A 21,773-nucleotide genomic window follows, 5' to 3' on the forward strand; every position below is an offset into this window, starting at 1 on the left:
GCATGCGCCCACAGGATTGATTATATGCCCGTATTGTGCCGTACAATACCGTAATCGTACCACACCCAAACTCCAACACAGCAGTTACTTCCCTTTATCGTTATAGCAAACCAAGCAAAGTCGATTTTTACCCCCCTGAATGATAGTTATGAATGTCGTTTTGGAAGGTGAACATTTCGGTCAGTGCGGAAGTTAAATCTATAGTGTACCAGAAGAACAGCCCTATGCCCTCTCATGTTTTATGTCAAATAAACGATCTTACGGATTCGGTAAATCTTATACATATATCTGCGAACATAATACTCTGATCTACAATTTGAGGGGTTTCGGCGCCGAGTCGGTTCATTGGTTAGGGCAGGGTGACGATGTCAATTTGCGTAAATTCTGATGAAATTTTACAAAGCAAATACATGCAGTAGGAAACCGCGTACAAATCGCATTACAAGGCTGTTTTAATGTCCGTGCAGTGTAAACAAGATCTGCAATGTTTGTCGTTCGGTCAGTAGTTTTTGGTAAGTATCCCTTTTTAACAATTAATAGTACTGTCCAAATTGAAAGATGGACAAGTTCATTATAGAAATGTAACAGGGTAAAGATTAAATCCGAACGATGGTATGTTCTCTCACAAACAATTCTATAATTTCAATTTGCATTTCTAGTTATTGCACTTTTCATTTTGAGTGCAAATATATCTTATTGCAATATATGAAAGGTACACACCAATTTCATGTGTCTGTTAAAAAATCCCCGGCCGCGTCATACCAAAGACGAAAAAATGGTACCGTAGTAGCTTCCTCGCTTGGCGCTCAGCATTAAGAGGATAGTGCTAGGACTGGTCAGCCCGGTGTCAGTATAATGTGACTTGGTGGGGTATCATGCCACGTGTCTACGGCGTGATATTCCAGTGAGGCAGCACTATAAAGTTGGGCATTGTGCTCACTGCTACAAGTAGACACCGTCGTTTATATGACTGAAAAATTGTTGAGAAAGACGTTAACCCCCCCCCCCCCCCCCCCCCCCCACACACACACACAAATAATTTGGTTTCTAATATTTGTTTGTCCTTCTCACTTATTCTCTTTGACAAATGAAGTCGATGCTAATAGATGTGAGGAAAGGTTATATGTTTCCAAATATTTTTTATATTTTGTTGCGTTCAAAGCTTTCAGAAGACATTGCAAAATATTTTATTAATTTATTATAACGACCGTCTTTAAGTTTTGTGTGGCGACAGTTCAAAATCTCAAGGCACTTTGGCCCAGTCCTATTATATTTTTTATTCGTTTAGGATAATGGAGTCTATTCAGTCGCGTTCAATGCCTATATATGATCTTTTTTTCGGCGACGCCGTCTAAATTCGTTTTCGTTTCCTATGCCACGTGACTTCAGTTGGCAAATCAAACTACTTGATAACGCATTATAGATAATTTATCAAAATGGAAGATTTATGCAACGCTCTGCCTGATTGGACGAGAGTGTCAATTTCTTTCACTCTGTTGATTGTGCTACGCTGAGTGGAATGTAGACAAAGCGTTTATCCTAAACGACGATGTTCACAGTTTTAAAGCTAACTTTGGCTCAGTATATTTAGCAAGAATATTGATATATCTCAAAATGATGAGTAAGTTTAATAAATATGATAAAAACCTGTTCAAATACCAAAATATATCAAATTAAAGTAAGAGCTGAATACGGTCTGCGTATCACATGAATAAGGGTGTGATAAGAGTCTTTTATGTAGAGAAGTGCTTTTTAAAAGATTTTCCTTGTTACAATTGTCGTCTGTATATGAAAAGGTTTCTTGCTTTTGTGACTTATTCAGATTGCATATTAAAATGAGTACTTGTTTGCTTTGATATATTTGTTATAAATTATTTAACTGATTTATTATACATTTGTATATGAATGTTTTTCTTTAGCATGGTATGTAAATATTGAACTCAGTTGAAATCTGTTTCATTATATATATAATATATAATGACTGAATCTCATTACACTGAAATGAAGGTACCCTGCATATCGTTTATCTAAAGTATGTGATATTATAACGGTCAAACTTTGCTTTTGAAACAGAAATATTGAAATGATTACAATTGTATGTTTTGCTTGACCTTCACTTTTTATAGGTGTGACGTCATTGTCCTAATATTCATGAATAGCGAATATGCATTTGTTAAAGCGGGATCAGTTGGCCTATTTTAGAAATAAATAAAAAAATCCTTAAATTGATTTTTTTCTCATGTATTCTAATCAAACTTGATTTGTAGCATCTTTATTAGGCCCGCAGCCAACTTTGTTCAGCTGGAACATTTGACCCCTTTTAGGGGCTGCTAGAGCTAAAACTAGAAATGCCTTTATACAGCGTCTCCTGAACAGCTTGGTGGATCTTTGTCATACTTGGTCAAGAGCATCATTATAAGGTCCTCTTACAAATTTATTTATATAGGAACTTGGGCCCTATAAGGGACCATTATAGCTAAAAGTAGATATGCCTTTCTTCGCATTAACCACTAAAATGTAATGGATTTTTATCAAACTCGATGTGTAACAATATCGTAAGGTCTCCTGCTATTTTGTTACAAATGGGGATAGGGACCAATTTAGCTAAAAATATAAACACGTTTAATGACCTCTTCTCATGAACCGCTTCATGAATCTTCATCAAACTACTGCTGTAATTATTCGTCTAAGGATAAACGAAACAAAATTGCAACCCTACGAAACCTTTGCGAAAAATTAAAAGAGAACCATTTAAATTGTTAAAGTGCGGTGTTTAGTTTTGCAATTTGAAAAATGTTAGATGAAAGATGAATGTTAGATGAAAAATTCATAAACTTCTTTCCTTATTACAATTCGCCGACCATCATTTTTAAAGATATTTCTTGTTTACAGATATTCAGCAGTCTGTAAATAACATGTGACTACCGTACCTTGACGCAATGTTGTTCTAGTCCTATAGGGTATCTGGTATTTCCATACACGTCTATTGCGTAGCATGAAGTCCGAGCTGATCAGATTGATTGAATTCAGAACCTATTAAACCGGTGCCTGGGATACTTAGAACTGTTTTATATTTTATCTTCTCTCGTGCACAGACACAGTCAGTCAAAACTAGTCTGAAATTATTTTCAATTGGTTATGTTTTATAGTTTCAAAATATATTCTTACTAACAGATTTCATAAACTATCACAGCAGACATTTTTACGCTCCGTGTTTTGGCCATAAAAAGTCTTCATACGTTTGAACTCGGCGTTGTTATAATTTCTTCTCTTTTTTGGACAAGGAATTCCCCTCAGACAGTTCTATTTAAGCCGATGCTAGAGGGTATGCGAAATGATACGCATTTCATTACCTCTCTCGGATATACTCTGTCAAACCTAGTCTGCCATTAATTTAATTAATAGTACTTCGTTTGCGTTTTATTCTTCCATGAGAACTTTCTTGTAGCATTTTGAAATATTTTTCTGTAAGGTTACATAAAGATGATATTCTGTGTCCGCAAACGGCAAACAAAAAATGCTTATGCGAAAATATTGTAAATTTGTGAATTTGCCATATCCTAATTCATATTCCGTTTTCATTTAGTTTATACTAATTTGTTTTTAGCTCGATTGTGATGAAAGCTTCAAGCTTATTTGAACCACTCTCGAGTCCGCTTCCTGGAAAAACCAGTACTGGTGTCATATGAGAAGTCATGGTCGTGACCCCAGTGGGGCTCGAACCCACGACCCCTGGATTGAGCGGCCGACACCTTATCCACTCGACCACCGCTCCCCTCTTGTTTTCATTTGTCATATCAATGAAGATTTCATCAAAACATAGCTTACTTCTATCCTTAATTCATATGAATATCAAGTGAAATCGGTAACTTCCGTATGTTACATCAACATCAATCTGACTAAAGTACATATCCTATTACGCTACGCATAGGATCTGAGAACGACCTATTCATTGCCTCGTTCTGACAACCCTTTCGCTAGCCAATCAGAGCCTAACTTACAACATCTTGCAAATCTACCTGTAGCCTTGACTTTTGATATTTACAATTCTTATGTCATAATGTATCAGATAGCCGGTTAGCTCAGTCGGTAAGCCACTTGCTTTGTAAGCGAGGGGTCCTGGGTTCGAGCCCTGGAATAACTGCACATTTTTCTTACTCTTTGACATTCGAACATGTCGTCTGATTGGATAAAATAAAAATAGCAATACTGGAAATCCAAAATATACAGAAGACGAATGTGAATGGGTCGTTCTCAGATCTTCGTTTAGAAGATCAAGTACTTTAGTCAGATTGCATCAACATAAAGTTCTGAAACGAACGGAACTTGCCGATTGTTACCACGGGTCCGTAACCTTAAATATAGAACAGATCAGTATTAAGAGTTTTCATAATAGGCCCAAAAGTGGCCGTTACATCATGTTGTCAAGTTGAAACTTTCGAGACTTCCAAATCTATTGCCTTTTTTCTTTTCTTTTCTGCATCGAGTTAGTCCCAGGACCCTTCCATATCAGCTATATCCAGAGTTTCTGGTCATGTCATCTCCTAAGTACCTGGTCATGTCATCATCCACTTATGCCTTGAATATGGGAACGATTGCAAGATAAAGAAACTAAGTTATTTGTAACCCTCTTCTGTCGAGCACCATCTTCGAAGATTTGCTGTTGTTGACTGTACACAATCCTGGCTCAGAATAAATTTTGAGCTGGAAGTGTCAGAACAGATCATATGTCTTGTTCTGGTCATTGTCTTCTCAGCTGCTCATCAGCCTCGACAATTGATATTTGTTCTAGTCGGGCATAGCACCAACTACCCAGAATGCTTGTAACAACCTTCGGATAATGCAGAGTGAAATGAAAAAAAAACAGAGTTGTTAACATATGCATGAAAACAAATGCTGGTTGAAAACAAAGTTGTCCGGAAATGAGCATAGATATTTCTAGTCAAAAATGTTTTACTCTACCCTCAGAATTATTTTCAAACATGAGTTTGCACCCCATTTCGATAATCATAAGAGATAAAATGTCCCGCAACTGCTGTTGAAGCAGATTCCCTAAACAGTTTTGGTTGTCTCCCTTGATCTGTGTATGAAAAACGGAGACTTAGCATTCTATAAATTTAAACATTGATTTCTTTAATATAATTTGAGAAAACTAGTAATGTTGACTCATTCTGCCACATTTAAGTATAAACTTTTCAAATCACATTTGTGATAATTGAGCGATCAATTTGATAAACATAATAATTTATAAAATATTTTTTTTTGTTGACGAACTCTGGATATTATGTAGATTCGAATTTAAAGATTTGTTTGTCGATTTTGTAGACGCATTATCAACAAGAACATGTGATGATTTTGAATCTGCAATGGCGGAGAGAGGTGCCAACATGCAGTAAAACGTCCCGACAACCTAAACCGAAGTGTTCGGCACCTCCGAGAATCTAATTACATGAGACTTCGTGAACGCGAACTGGAAGTTGAGGCTTAAAGACCTACCTTAGAAATTTATTCTTTTGTGTTTCTATGATGGTAATTATGCATGATTTACAGGAATAAATTAAATACCAAACTTACACCTTAAAAACAAAGCGTTGTCTAAACTTACCTACATGTAAATACACCCGGTACAGTGCATACTGCTACAATAGGTTAATAACATTTTGAGACATTAAACACATTGCCTTTGCCTGATATATGCCCCTGTCAGTCTGTAACTAGATCCCTGTATTTATTTTTTTTTCTCCAAACTGTACTAAAAAGAGATTGACTAAAACATAAGCAGATGAAGCTGTATAAACACAAAATTCTGAAAGCTTTGTGGTTAGTCTTTAACTGTTAAACTAGGTTATTTCAGCTGAAAACTGATATGGTGAAACGATTATAAACCGCGACCAAAATATAACAGTCAGACAATGTCAGTAATCTATATGTCACATAAAACAAAAGACTAGCTCTTCCACTTCGTTTACTCCAAATCATTATAAACTAAAAAACCACTTTTCTCTTTAACGAAATGATTATTTTTTACTTTACAATGCACATATTTTACCTTTCAGATTAACAGAAATATAGATCTGTGTAAATTTATTGTTATATTTTGTCTAAACGGAAGGTAAAGAAACAGTTATTTTGATTTTGATTGGGAACATATTATTGTGTCAACAAATGTCGTTATTAAATTAACAGTACTCAACTGAAATTAGTTACTGACAAAGGGTTAATACTATAACAATAACGATTAATCGTACGAGTTGATGGAAAAGGGATTTGTCATTTGCGTATTAACATTGTTGTGAATGATACATCAGATTGAATCAAACACCTAAATGTTCTCATCGGTATATCTCATCCTTAAAGGTAAGGTGTTTAAGGCAGTGGACCTGTAATATCACTCGGTAATTTCCGTATGATTACGTATCTCGTGATGCAATTCGGCATCCCTCGGACGTAAATATAGTTCAACACGTACATTGTTTTCTGCGAGGAACGGAGAATGCCGAAATCGCATACGGAGAATGCCGAAATCGTATACAGAGAATGCCGAAATCGCATACGGAGAATGCCGAATTCGTATACGGAGAATGCCGAAATCGCGCACGGATAATGCCGAAATCGCGCAAGGAGAATACGTAAATTGCCGATTGTCATTACGAGTCCACTACCTTAGTTTTACTTGAAAAAAGACAGTTCACAGTTAAATAACAGGCGCGTAGCTGCCCTTAAGCAGATACGCAGCTGCGTAGTGAAAGTATGGCAAGCATACACAATTAAATTGGCTTATCTCTTTCGTTGCAATTAGAAGTCTATATCTTGCAACGGAAGTTGCTCCATACGCAGTCATTGCTTACTTTATATTCTGTTTAACAGTTTTGGTACAGTGTACAGTTTTGCAATTTATTTCGTTATCTATCCTACTATTTGATTACTAATTTTGTAATATTACTGAACATGTGAAATATTACAATCATACGCTGTCTATGCTAACGGTTTGAAAAGGCAAACTTCTAATATAGAACTATAATAAACTGTCGAAAAGATAAAAAAATGGTGACTTTCAAGCCTAAAAGAAATTTTGAATAGAATATAACATGTATTATATCTACTGCAGACGTAATTTTCTGCATAATGGTTATTAAGTTATTTTCGGACGCCATAGAATATCTGATATATCTTATAAATGTACTTAAATGTATGCAATTATCAATTATTCCACGGTCACATTATTGAAGAAAATAAAATCAAATAGAAATAAAAAAATTAAACACAATTATTGCCCGTGTATGACACCTGTACGATATTACAGTTCACAGTGAGATAAATATCTTCCTAATTTATAGGTGATTACATATATTTCAATAACATAATAGGTAACTAAATTATATGTATTATATTTTAGAAGACCTTAAACAAGATTCATTAAAATTATCAGATCAAAATTTAAGTGTAATGTCGTTGAGATATATCAACAATCACGCTATGTTTTTAATATTTTTTTATGAATCAGTATGTTAGTACAATGTCTATCAAATGCTAATGTTCAAGCCTAATATATGTTATTTCAATGTATATTTTAACATTGGGACATGGAAATATGTTCCTTATATTGGATAAGTTCTATAACCATGTTTGCTATACCCATTTTATTTCATATTGTAGGGACATTTTAGATTGTTCCTTATGACCAAATATTTACCAAAATTCATTATAACTATGTTCGTTCTATTTGAAGTTAATTTGTATACATTAATTTTGCTAGTATGAAATTACAATAGCAAAGTACGAGATCGCAATGGCGAAGCGTGAAATTGAGAATTTTCCGTAATTTCGCACTTCGCCATTGCAGTCTTGCGCTTCGCAAGCATAATTTTGTGTTTTGTGCTTCTCCGTCATGCACAGGTGATAAACGAAGCGTTGGATCACGATGGCGAAACACGAAATCATGACGGCAAAGCACGAGATAACAAACACAAAATCTCAGAATTTTAATTTCGCACTTCGCCATCGTGGTCTCACGCTTTGACGCCGATATCTTGTTCTTCACGCTTCACAGGCATGTGCGGGTGATACATGAATGGCGAAGCACGAAACTGCTTATTAAAATTTTGTGATCTCCAATTTTGCCGTCGTAGCCTCGCGCTTCTCATATCCATAGAGAAAGCAGAGCATGAAATTACGATGGCGTAGGGCGAAACCTTGAGGATTGCTTAATTTCGCACTTTGCCATCATGATTTCGCGCTTCGCCATCGTCATTTCGCGCTTCACGAGACGTGAAGCGCGGAAACACGATGGCAAAACTTGAGTTATGGCAAAATTCCTTTTAACAACTATCGTATATATACTTATAGATAATCCCATGAATGATATATCCAGTCAAGATAATGTTTTGAAAGTGTGTTGCCACGAACCATTTGTTTTGAATAAATACTTGCGCACATGTACATGAACCACATTTTACATATGTGATATTACATGAATATCTAGTAAAACAATACATTTTACTTTAAAAAAATGAGAAAGAATATTAAGTTATTCGCACAATATTTATGCTTCAAATTTACGCTAAAATGCACCATTTGCGTTCTCACATTGAAAAAGTAATCAAGGGGAGGATATCCCGACCCCCACATTACCTCTGCGTACTATGAAAAATGTCCCAGCTACGCGCCTGCATAATCTAATAATTATGTGTGTCCGACTGCAATTCCTGGCCGAAATAGTTTTCAACATCCACTGGCTACCGCTGCATACATTACTCACGTTCCGGCCGGACGGTTTTTTACAGCAGCATTAGTGTACTATATTACCATGTCTTGTCCGGAGTTTTTCTCAGCACTCACCTAATACGCGTATTTTTAGAATGAGGGTGTTCTGTAATAAATGCTGATTTCTCCGCCGATAATCTTGTTCTGAATTATTGCCCTTTGATTTTTCAGCATTAGTCTGTCTAGTGTCATTCTTGTCTCTGAAGAACAGCCGGATTTAGTGGTGTTCAGCCTTAATTAAGAGGAAACGTGCATATAATCTCCGTGTTCCGCTGTATAGATTTTTTTTCACTGATTTACTGCCCTTCGATTTATAACATAGTTAACTATAGCGATATCCTTGTTCGGAGTATTTCACAGCAACCGCGGACTGGTATTCAGCGAAAATCTATACTATAGGATGCCTCACTCTCAGGAGGATTTGCGCAAATGATCTTCATGATGTTCTGATCAGATGATCTTGTACTGAATTATTGCCCTTTGATTATTCAACATTAGTCTATAGTGCCATCCCTGTCCAAAGTAACCCTCAGCGATCCCTTGCTTTCAAAAAAAAAAAAACTTCACAGGAAGCTTCAGTCTAAAGAGGAGAAGCGCATTTATATAACCTTGTGCATATTTTTGTCTCAACAATTATTTGCTGGAAATTTTAAGAAATTTCTTTTTGAATCTTCACAGCTTTGACTACTTCTGTACACATTCGATGTATTCCGCTGTTGTACATGTACTTTTAATATGCAATAATCATATTTCTGGGAACATCCATCGGTTTTACCGATGTTTTCGTGTTACTTTCCCTTCCTTTTTGACTTGTGAAGATCAAAAAAAAAAAAAAAAAAAAAAAAAAAAAAAAAAAAAAAGATGAGGGGACTTTTTCCAAATGAAAGCTATGAACTAAATTATGTTAGAAATGTAATTAAGGACGCTCGCTACAGTTTCGTATTTTTTTTCTCAATAATAGATTTTGATGAAATGTTTTGTATTAAAAGGTCATTATGATGTATTGAAAAATGAAATAAAAATACTAGGTCATCAGCTTTGTTTCAATTTAATTTGCCCCTAGATATGGTGCTATTTTAAACATTTTTCAAAATTTCTGTAATCCTAAAATGTATTTCAGTAAAGTAATAATAATTGATTATCTAAGCATTCTTATAACGGAAAACAATATATCTATTTGAAACATGCTCAGAGAAATCAAAAGAACATGATTTTGTATAGAAAGGAATACTTGTTCAGCAGACCCAAGGGCTATTTTTGCATATTTTTGCCAGTTTTAAGTTGGTACTTTTGCTATTTTATCGAGTTTCACATAATAGAATTTAATGAAACTCTGCACATACCTTTGGTTATGTCTACCTAATCTAAAACAAAAAGAAAATTGATAGGTCACCATATTATATTTCGCTTCAATCAAATTACAACGAGTTGGGGTGTGGCGGGCATTTATACAACGCAGGTTGGTACGAAATACTCATTCAGTGTTTGAGCAAATGACTTAGAAATATATAGATCTATATAAAATTATCAAACGGCAGATTTCTTAATAAGCGGATTTTAAGGTGTTTCTGAAGCATTTTGATGGCATAGGACGATGAAAGTTTCCGCCCGTTTTTTTTAACAAAACCTATAGTTTACGAATGTACGGTACGGGATAAGAAACAGCTGTGACTCAATGCTGGTATAAGGTTACATTCTACCAATTCAATACCTTATTTATTTCATATTAATAACAAAACATTCAGACCTCATTTTCAGCACTTTAGAGCATTTCAATGATATGAAAACCATACATGGTCATTTAGTATACTATGTCTTCTTATCAAAAATAGAAAACTTTTGACATGTTATGTTGTATATAAGAAAAATAATCTGTTCTGAGAAACATCACCCTCTTAAAATGCCCCCATGAAAACAGCCGTTTAGCAATTACGCGTAGGTAGACATTTTTCGCAAAGAATAAAACTTATTCCAAGAAATTTACAATGAAAATGGTCTAGATCTATTCTCAATACTATAAGCAATAAACATAAGCCAAAAAATTTAACTGTCATCTCCTCATGTCACTCATTATACCAGATTTCATCCATAGCATGGAACTACATTTTGGACTACTTCACATGTAACACTGAGTAGTCACTTCCGGTTTGGTGTAATCCGTCCTTAAAGGAAAATATTTCATACTCAAAATGTGTTATTTTCACTTAAATTGTACCAGTAACCTAAATGCATGAAAAAAATACCAGTTTCAGTTTGATACAATCAATTTTCAAGGTTTTATGGCTTTTTCAGTAACGTATGCTAGCGCGCCAAATTTCCTGGAAAAAAGCTGTCGCGACATCATTTTTGACCACTTTTCCTTGCTTGAGCTTATTCTTGCTATATTTTATCAAGTTTTACCATATACTGCACTCAAATCACACACTGTTACTGTGAAATATACCCAAACTCACCCCTGACACCTAAAACTTACCAATATTTAGTCAATAAATATGCATTTAAAAAAAAACAAAAAAAAACACCCAAAACAGTGATTTTGAAATATTTTTAGTTTTTCTTCTTTTTCTCTGCTAAATTGCACTGAAATTGTCATTTTCTATCACAATCTGGCCAGACTAGCCTATTTACAACCACATCTAAACAATTTTCAATTTTACCCCTGCACAACTTTAGGTTACATCTACCAATTCAATTCTTATTTATTTCATATTAATAACAAAACATTCAGACCTCATTTTCAGCACTTAGAGCTTCAATGATATAAAACCATATATGGTCATTTAGTATAACATGTCTTCTTATCAAAAATAGAAGAAATTTTGACATGTTATGTTGTATATAAGAAAAATAATCTGTTCTGAGAAACATCACCCTCTTAAAATGCCCCCATGAAAACAGCCGTTTAGCAATTACGCGTAGGTAGACATTTTTCGCAAAGAATAAAACTTATTCCAAGAAATTTACAATGAAAATGGTCTAGATCTATTCTCAATACTATAAGCAATAAACATAAGCCAAAAATTTAACTGTCACCTCCTCATGTCACTCATTATACCAGATTTCATCCATAGCATGGAACTACATTTTGGACTACTTCACATGTAACACTGAGTAGTCACTTCCGGTTTGGTGTAATCCGTCCTATAAATAACAGACTCCAGTATATGTCGGACTGAAGCAATTTGAACTAAAAGTACTTTAAATGTATATATTTTGTAACCATGGTTATACTTATTACCTTTAGTCAGTATATTATACATTTTGTACATTAAATGCATGCGAACATACAATAATTTGCGAATGTTTGCCGTACGCAACATTAGATAATCACTTCCGGGCATGCGCAGAAGACCGCACCAAGCCTGCAGTGAGCTACATCGAACCAAATTGGCACGGCACGGTGTTTGGGTAAATATTGACCCGTCCGGAAAAACTGTAGCGAGTGCCTTTAAGCTGTTTTCACTGTATAAATGTACTTTATTTTCTTTAGTGTTGTGTCTGTGCGCATGCGCGTACTGTGCTTGCGATCCGGAATCTGTCAAAGATGATCTTATACAGTGCTTCATGAACAACCACATGGGAACTTTCTACCAGTTTCCTATTGTTCCTGCTGCAAACTACAGAAATTTATGTTCGTGAGTATTTAATCCGTATCCTGCTAAATTTCTATAATAAACTTGTCCATCTTTCAGTTTGGACAGTACCATTAACCAAAACAATACTGACTGAATAGCGAACACTGATTGCAAAGGCTGAATCACTTGCCGACAGCTGGCTAAGGTTAAGGTCAACCGTGTTATTTGAATTTTGGCTTTCGAAAATAACGCCGTCTAAAATATTTTTTTTCACCCTATTAACTAGAGACTTGTGTAACATTTTCCACCTCAACATCCGTTTTATTTTTTCAGTCAAACCGAGCTTGCCATTATTTTGCTATTGGTATATTTGGTTGCATTTTATGCTTCCAAAAGGGTCTGCTTACATATTTTATTTAACCATGGCTGCTGTCGCAATATCAATCTCTAAGTGTCTTGCGACGACCGTAAAAAGTCTTCCCGTACTTTGATTCAGTATTGTTATATTTTCCAGTCCCTTGGGTTAATGGAGTTTATTCAACAATTCCGCTTAAGCCGGTACTAGGGAGCGTGAAGAGTTTAGCATTTTTTATTACCTTTCATAAACACGCTGTCAAACTGAGTCTGGTTTTTTCCTAGTTGAATTCTATCTTTCCAAAGAATCTTCTTACAGAGTTTATTTACTATCACACCGATATTAGAAACCTATCTTTGTTTTACACAAACACGGCGTCTCTGGTCTGTCGTATATACATGTAGGTGGTAGCCCCCCCCCCCCCCCCCCGGACATTCATTATAGGTTAGACGATAGTAAATAAATTTGTTCTTGATTCTGTATAAGTTGTACAAACTAATGTCAGTTGCGACGTGTAGCCAGACTCATTTTATTGAGAATTAGTTGCCTAATGTCCATGAATGTCCTTATTTATAACAACAAAAGAAGGAACCCTGTCAAAATACGGGGTCATATATCTTCTAAGACGGATGTTTTGTTTGGCATGTGTACATGTCGTTGAACTTCTTAAAAATTGACAGCTAAAATAAGAGTACCACAACATGTGTAATAATTAACTTCATGTTTACATAGCTGAATTTGCAGAAATAATTTGTGACAGTGTTACTAAAATGTCATGTATAGGTCCACTATGAAATAGAACATCAACTGATCAACATAAACTATAAATAAATGCCGTTTCAACTGGGAAAAAGTATGGGTAAAATGGCACACATTTATTTTCAGCCTTTCTTTTAGACAGAATTTAATATTTGATCTACTTTATGGAACTTGTGGTTGATCTTGTATCCCTCTGGCCTGGTTCCCGGCGTGTACTGATATTACCACTGTGTAGAAATTAAGGGGCAGGTAATTCAGACTAGTATCCCACGTGACCACTTAAAATATACACGAAACGGAGAAAAACTACAGGAAAGACAAACTTCCATTATTAACCTTTCCGCGTTTTTTTTTCAGTAATACGACTTGCTTGACATACTGTATGGAACTGGTAGCAGCCCCGTGTGTGTCCCTAGACCATATGGTTCATATAGATAACGGGGATGCTCTGACAGCAGCCTATTTAGGACTATGTGATCAACTTGAAGCAGGTACTACAAAATGTATAATAACGCACCATAAGAAAACCAGCATAGTGCATTTGCGACCAGCATGGATCCAGACCAGCCTGCATATCCGCACAGTGCTGTTCGCTTTCAAAGCCTGTTGCAATTAGAGAAACCGTTAACGAACGGCATGGATCCTGACCAGACTGCGCGGATACGCTGGCTTGTCTGGATCCATGCTGGTCACAAATGAACTATGGTGGTTTTCTCATGGTGCGACTCAATATTATCACCGTTTCACTGAGAGATTTTATAAGGTCCCAATGTTTGGTGAACTAGAAACTATGTAAAATATAATTTTCTATCCGGCACCCTCCATGCTTGTGAAATTAAAGACTGTAGTTACTTGTAATGTGAAACAGATACGCATGAGAACTTGGATGTCTGTATGATCACTTAAAGATATAAAAGTGCATATTTGAAAAATGAATATTTACTAGCTTGTGTTAAAATACGAGCCAGAATCTAAATTTCATCCGATTGGTACTTTCCCCGGCTATGGATACTGCTATTTTAGTTTATTTTGTTGGGTGTAAAGTCGTACTGACACAATTATATGTCACATGGCGACTTTCTGACTTTTACTGATTGAGGAAGACCCAGGGTGCCCTTCCGTGCATCAGTTATGAGTTCACGAACGGGCACCTGGGTGGAGCCACCTACCTTCTGTAGGTCCTCTGGATGTTTTCCTCATATGACTAATTCAACGACCTGAGTGGGGTTCGAGGCAAGTGTTTCAAAGTCAACGACTTAACCACTCAGCATAGGATTCCCCCTTAGATATTGTACATTATTCAATGAGAATAGCTACAATCCTTTGACTACCCTGAACATTGTTATAAAAAATTCTTGACAATCCTTTAAATCATTGTCAAAGGAATCAGAACAGAACACTTGTCATAACACTTGCTTTCAAATCAGAACAGAACACTTGTCAGAACACTTGCTTCCAATCATCGGAAATGATTTATCACGTGGTTGGAAGCATCATTTCTAAAGAAAATAAACTAATGTGCAAACCCTGGCTTACAATTTGTCAATGATGGTTAGAAAAAAATATTTTTCGATTGTCAAGCTGTTTTCATACAGCCAATATAACGTATACTTATACTTTGTTTTGATTTTCCAGAAGTGACGTCGGCACTTTCTTGCGGCCACATGGTCTCGAACCAGGATGCACTGAATGTAATCAGCGCTTTTCAGTTGTCTTTGGAAGGATACCATTCTACCAGTTCCGAGAACACCACCGTAATTTGCTCGTGAGTAATTAGAGAAATGTGAAATAATAATAATAATAATAATAATAATAATAATAATAAACCCATAATTTATTGATGACTGATTTTTCACATTTCGTTCTGGCGTATTGTCACATTTGAAGATCGCCGACAACACAGAACGATAATTCTAATATGATTGTCTCTGTTAAAACACTATTACACTAGAATGACGTCACGTTAACGTGCGATGACGTCAAAGTTTTTGTTGCGCCCAAGAAAGAGCACTTCTATATTTTATCTACTGTTTTAGATTTAGGGCATATTAGACTCGAAATAATTAATAGCACAACCGTGTTTATACACTCGGGTGGTAATACGTCGTACAAATAATTTCACTCGGGCTAAGCCCTCGTGAAATTATTACGCCCGACGTATAACCATCCGTCGTGCATAAATAGTGTTAATTAAAGCACTCTTGCTATAAATTATTTCTTAAATAAATGCGCCGTTACGTTTAAACTCCTACGCAGTGATCTCCCTTGACGCTCAGTGGAAAATGGAGATCCCTGCGTTGGAGTTTGCGGTACAACAAATAAAGTATCAGCTGTTCTGGTGAGGTGCCAGACAGACAGGCGCGTTTGCTTGTTGGCGCGTTTCCAGGGCACCAACACACCAACATGCCAGTACATCGGAACGATAAATAAGGAAGATTGTCTAGTCATGTATTTAGATTACCATAAAAATTACTATACCAGTATTCCATCTTGAAAATTAAAATGTCTGCAAATTACCCCATCTCCCATTACATGGAAATAAAAATGATTTCAGACTATATCTTCAAGCTATTATTTCCATACGAATCTGGGTTTAAATTTATATTACTAGTATAGGATTCTTCATGTACTTTTACTAACTTAAGCTTTTGCTTTCAGTATATATGCAAATATGTAACATCTGTAAAGAGCTCTTCCTTAGAAAAATAAAAGACCTGGTCCAGAATTTGATATGATTACATAATAGGTCTATAAACTGATGGAAACTGTTTACCATATCCGAATAACAATACATCCGAAATTATGTAACTGTAGGTCACCCTTTAATAACCATTGTGGCGGGTTTCTTGAAATTTGTATTGTTGTATAACATTACGTCCAAAAGCCCGAACGAGCCAATGGCTCTCCATAAAAGCCGTAGAATGCCGAAACTGCATACAGAAAATACGTGAATCAACGGAAACTGCCAATTATGACGTCATTATGATTCAGCCATTTTGTTTCAGGGAATGGATGACTATGAAGGCAGCTCTTGACACTTTGATTATCGCTCAATGTTCAGGGACTGCGCGCACTCACTGGCAAACTCTTTTGAACACTATATCCCACAAGTGTGATAATAGCCTTACACCATCATGGTACGTAAAACTGTTAGATTTGATCGTACTTGAAAACATAATCTTTTATTATAGCTGAAAAGAAAGCCAATAATAGAAATAAAGACAATGGCAAATGATTGCTGGAATATAGTACAACAGTACGAAACCGTACGGAACAGTACGGAAACTGTAGATTGCCTTTATCCGAACCGCCAACCCCCGTTTGTTTTAATAGTTTTAGTTTCGTGAATGCTAATTTCATTTAGCTCTATCGCAGTCGTAATTATATGCCGATTTTAATCACTCTCTAGCCTGCATCCTGGAAAAGCCAGTACTGGTGCCATATGAGAGCCCAGTATACATAGGGCTCGCATAAATGACCTTCGGGTAAGACGTCCAAGTTCAAATCTTTTTTGTACTTTAGAATGTTTACAATTACCCGAACTCCATGTGTAAAATTTCACCCATGTATTAATCTCAATAATTCGGAATATAACAATCTTAGTGTTGAGGCTCTTCTTACAACTTTTCTTTTTAATTTGTTTATTTGGATGCGAAAAGTAATCGATTCTGATAGAACTAAATCCGTTCTAGTAGACTAAATATTGTAAAAGGACAGAAATCCTTCCAAACTAAGATCTTTACACAAACTTCATTATTCATATGAATCATACCTTATTCCATGATACATTGTTCAAATTTTTAACCCTTATCATGCTAAATTTCTATAATGAACTTGTCCATCATGTCCATCCCAAAAAGATACTGACTGAACGGCGAACAGCGCGCGTCATGATCAGACTCAGACTGCATGGATGTGCAGTATAATCATGATCTGAACAGGTCGCAAAGGCAGAATCAATCATGTCCAACATGCTAAGTGTTAAAACTGAGATTCTAACTTAGCCTTAGAATGCAATAGCCCTGTTGAACATTTTTTTTCGGAAACAATCAGACTGAAGCTTGAGTGTCGATACCGCTGCCTGAAACCAGTTTTGGAAATCAGTTCTGAAACCTCCCAATTTATTTTTCTTGTCTGCTGACATGCAAGAATTTTTTCCATGTCAAGTCTATTTAAGTCAGTCTATATATTTCTTTATTGTCGGTAGATAAAATAACATTTTTTTTTTTATTTTAGAATGCTCACTTTATAATGATCTGAGAAAAAAGTATATCAAGAAATATTACTGGTCAAGACCAAATATACCAAGATTTATTGAATAAATGACTGCAGAAAATGTTAATATTAATAAGAACTTAGTGATACTTTATAATGATCTGAGAAAAAAGTATACCAAGAAATATTACTGGTCAAGACCAAATATACCAAGATTTATTGAATTAATGACTGCAGAAAATGTTAATATTAATAAGAACTTAGTGATATATACATAAAGCTTTTGACATTAGAAATCAATATTGTTATTATTTTAATTGATAGAAAACCTCTCTTTCCGCACGCTGTATACATGATACATAATATATGAATTGATATGTATATGATATTATATTGCAGTTCCTAATATTGATGTGCTACTGATATTTACAACATGTTCAATTAACTGATACTTGACAATGTAACTATTTGTAAATATATATTTTTATCTTGCCTCCTACAAGTTTCTTGCATTTTTATTGGTCAATAAACATCACGTGGAGACAGGATATATTCCATATCCTGCAAGTATATTTCAGATATGAATTTTGATTACTGTAAATAGCTTTGTTCATTTACAAAATGTGTCGATTTGAGTATAACATGTAAGTAAAGGGTAGTCGGCAAGATAAAGTCGTTACACTGCTTGTTGGGGACAGGGTACGGGATATACGCTGTCTCGAAAATCCATATCAGGCTCGAGCTTCGCTCTCGCCTGATATGGATTTCCTCGACAGCGTATATCCCGTATCCTGTCACCAACAAGCAGTGTAACTAATAATGTTTGCATGTATGCTCAGGGACCTATGGTCCAATGCATGAATGAATAAACTCTAAAACTCTTATAAACATAAGCTATGTATAGCAAGAGATTTTTGAAAATAAGATTCAAGATTTCTTCACATAGGAACAAAACTTAATTTGTAATAAGTTAAACTAAACTACAGTAATATAACATGACCTTAATTTACTTATTTATGTTTGTAGGTACACAGCTTATAAGGAGACGTCAAACAACAGATGTTCTGGGGCTCAGGCGCTGTTGCCGAGTGCATCATTACTGTTGTTGGCCGCAGTGACGCTACTGTGGATAAGTCCTATACAAAAGCGTTAAAGAACTTGCCTAAATATCAAATTGTTAATGACACAAAACGCACTAATCAATATTTGTTTTTTACGTACTCCTTTTAAATTTCATAAAGCAACAATGGACACATAAACAGATAAACGTTTCTTGTATGTCGTCGCGTTAAAATGTTCAATTTTATTTCTTCTCAGGCTAAAACACCTTTATGTGATGTATATAACACTTAATAATGAAATACTTATTACATATGCATTGATAAAATTGGAACTATTTTTTTTTCGCGTAACAATGTGTGCGTTCTTGAAGTCTCGCGATATTATACCCAGATGCAGAGCTCGTGTATATTTAACCTATACATGGAACATTTTAAGAGTATGACTACCAAATGTAGCCATCACAGTTCTAACGTAGTACAGGGCATATGCTTACATATTTCATCGACTACACAAGTGTTTAAAGCATTACATAAAACTCATTTAATCACTGGTTGTATTGACGGTCTGCCGTTGGGTCGAAATACCCTGATATACAATGCTGTATGCATTGTACTGTCTGATTATCAATTTCACATTTTCTCTTAAGTTTTCCTTTTAGTGGCAAGGAGACAGTTATATTTTTTTGGGACAGGACGATTTTCTTTATGAAGTATGTAGATAGATTTTAAAGGTGGATCTTTTTATAATAATTATATCTGTAAGCATTCTAGAGAAACAATAACTCTTTTATAAATGTTATAAATGCATGATGCGAATTGCCGGATTCCATAGAGACGACGAGGTCTGAAGTATCTACATCAAGTAAATGGGAAAAGACACCCATCCAGATGTGCGTGAAATTAGCCAGAGCATCCAGAGTAGCCAGAGTAGCCAGAGTTCAGCCAGAGTTCGGCCAGAGTTCAGCCAGAGTAGCCAGAGTTCAGCCAGAGTTCAGAGAGTTTAGCCAGAGTAGCCAGAGAAGTCAAAACTCTGGTTACTCTAGCTAGCCAGAGTAGCCAGAGTTCAGCCAGAGTTTAGCCAGAGTAGCCAGAGAAGTCAAAACTCTGGTTACTCTGGCTAGCCGGAGTAACCAGAGTAGCCAGAGTTCAGCCAGAGAAGTCATAACTCTGGTTACTCTGGCTGGCCAGAGTAGCCAGAGTTCAGCCAGAGTTCAGCCATAACTCTGGTTACTCTGGCTGGCCAGAGTAGCCAGAGTTCAGCCAGAGTAGCCAGAACTCTAGTTACTCTGGCTGGCCAGAGTAGCCAGAGTTCAGCAAGAAAAGCCAGAGTTTGTAGGATGTTAAAATGTTATGGCTACTCTGGTCAGCCATAGTATCCAGAATAGCCCGAGTCGCCTGGATTTTTATTTGCTTTGGTTAGTCTGGCCAGAATATCCAGAATAGCCCGAGTCGCCTGGCTGAACTCTGGCTACTCTGTTAGAAACAGCCAGAGTGACCAGAGCAAATGATATCCTGGTGACTCGGGCTACTGTTGCTACTTTGACTGAACAGAGTAACCAGAACATGTTAAAAATCTAGAAACTCTGCCTACTCTGGTTGAATTATGGCTACTCTGGCCAGCCAGAGTAACCAGAGTTCTGGATACTGGATGAACTCTGGCTACTCTTGCTTAACTCTGGCTACTCTGGCCAGCCAGAGTAACTAACCAGAGTTCTGGCTACTCCTAGCCAGAGTAACCAGAATTACGGCTACTCTGACTGAACTTTGACTACTCTGGCCAGCCAGAGTAACCTGAGTTATGACTTCTCTGGCTGAACTTTGGCTACTCTGGCCAGCCAGAGTAACCAGAGTTATGACTTCTCTGGCTGAACTCTGGCTACTCTGGCCAGCCAGAGTAACCAGAGTTATGACTTCTCTGGCTGAACTCTGGCTGAACTCTGGCTACTCTGGCCAGCCAGAGTAACCAGAGTTTTGACTTCTCTGGCTGCACTCTGGCTACTCTGGCTAGCCAGAGTAACCAGAGTTTTGACTTTTGACTCTGGCTACTCTGGCTAAACTCTGGCTGAACTCTGGCTACTCTGGCTGAACTCTGGTCGAACTCTGGCTGAACTCTGGCTACTCTGGCTGCTCTGGCTAATTTCACGCACATCCCATCCAGGCGGATTCAGCTCAACACATGACAGCTGCTTGCGTGTCTTAAGGATTTTATTTTAAAATGTCACCGCCCCTTGTCCCAATATTAGTGCATTTCATCCATTGCTGTTACAACGTTCAACCGTTATGTTTTGCGATTTTACCATATGTGTCTACATACGTTTTGAACAAAATCGTTATTATCTATGTGAGCCGCTTCATGAGAAAACCAACATAGTGGGTTTGCGACCAGCATGGATCCAGACCAGCCTGCGCATCTGCGCAGTCTGGTCAGGATCCATGCTGTTCGCTTACAAAGCCTATGGCAATTTCAGAAACCGTTAGCGAAAAGCATGGATCCTGACCAGACTGCGCGGACGCGCAGGCTGGTCTGGATCCATGCTGGTTGCAAACCCACTATGTTGGTTTTCTCATGGCACGGCTCATGTGTTTCGATATCATCTTTGCCCGTTTAGGTTAAAAGACACTAAACGGCTATTCTTCTTTATAACATAAAATTAACATATCTCAATGGCGGCAGCACACATCAGGACCCATTTTAAATGTATATAACTTATATATATGTATTTTTTTAAAAAATGTGTCCGTGCTGAATAAAAATCAAAAGAAAAGTGAGAGGCATGGTTGATGCAAGAAAAAATGTTTTCAATCAAACACATTAATTAACTGCAAAGTCAGCTAAAATGAGACCCCATATTGTAGTGGTGGCGTATGATCTAAGTTTCCATGACGAATTCTGCATGTCTCTCATGTGATTTAACCAAAAAGGCAAAGGAAATAGCATTGCCACTAATGTAACAATATTGCTTTTATTATTGCATTTTTGTCTTTTCATGATTTCAAATAATTTGCACTTTTTATCTCTTAAAGCGGCCTGCTTCAAGATCGTTC

The 21,773-nt window shown here is 36.4% G+C and overlaps 1 protein-coding gene across 1 annotated transcript; it reads left to right on the forward strand.

The window, feature by feature from the left end:
* Nucleotides 1-6,013: 6,013 nt before the first annotated feature.
* On the forward strand, nt 6,014-21,444 carry LOC123542989 (uncharacterized). The gene is made up of 6 exons (XM_045329047.2): nt 6,014-6,357; nt 12,254-12,398; nt 13,810-13,943; nt 15,088-15,217; nt 16,458-16,589; nt 18,694-21,444. The coding sequence occupies exons 1-6, from the start codon at nt 6,327-6,329 to the stop codon at nt 18,818-18,820; spliced, it is 699 nt and encodes a 232-aa protein (XP_045184982.2). The 5' UTR covers nt 6,014-6,326; the 3' UTR covers nt 18,821-21,444.
* Nucleotides 21,445-21,773: the final 329 nt, after the last annotated feature.

The sequence above is a fragment of the Mercenaria mercenaria genome, chromosome 19, assembly GCF_021730395.1.
Source record: "Mercenaria mercenaria strain notata chromosome 19, MADL_Memer_1, whole genome shotgun sequence".
In the NCBI taxonomy this organism is placed as follows: domain Eukaryota; kingdom Metazoa; phylum Mollusca; class Bivalvia; order Venerida; family Veneridae; genus Mercenaria; species Mercenaria mercenaria.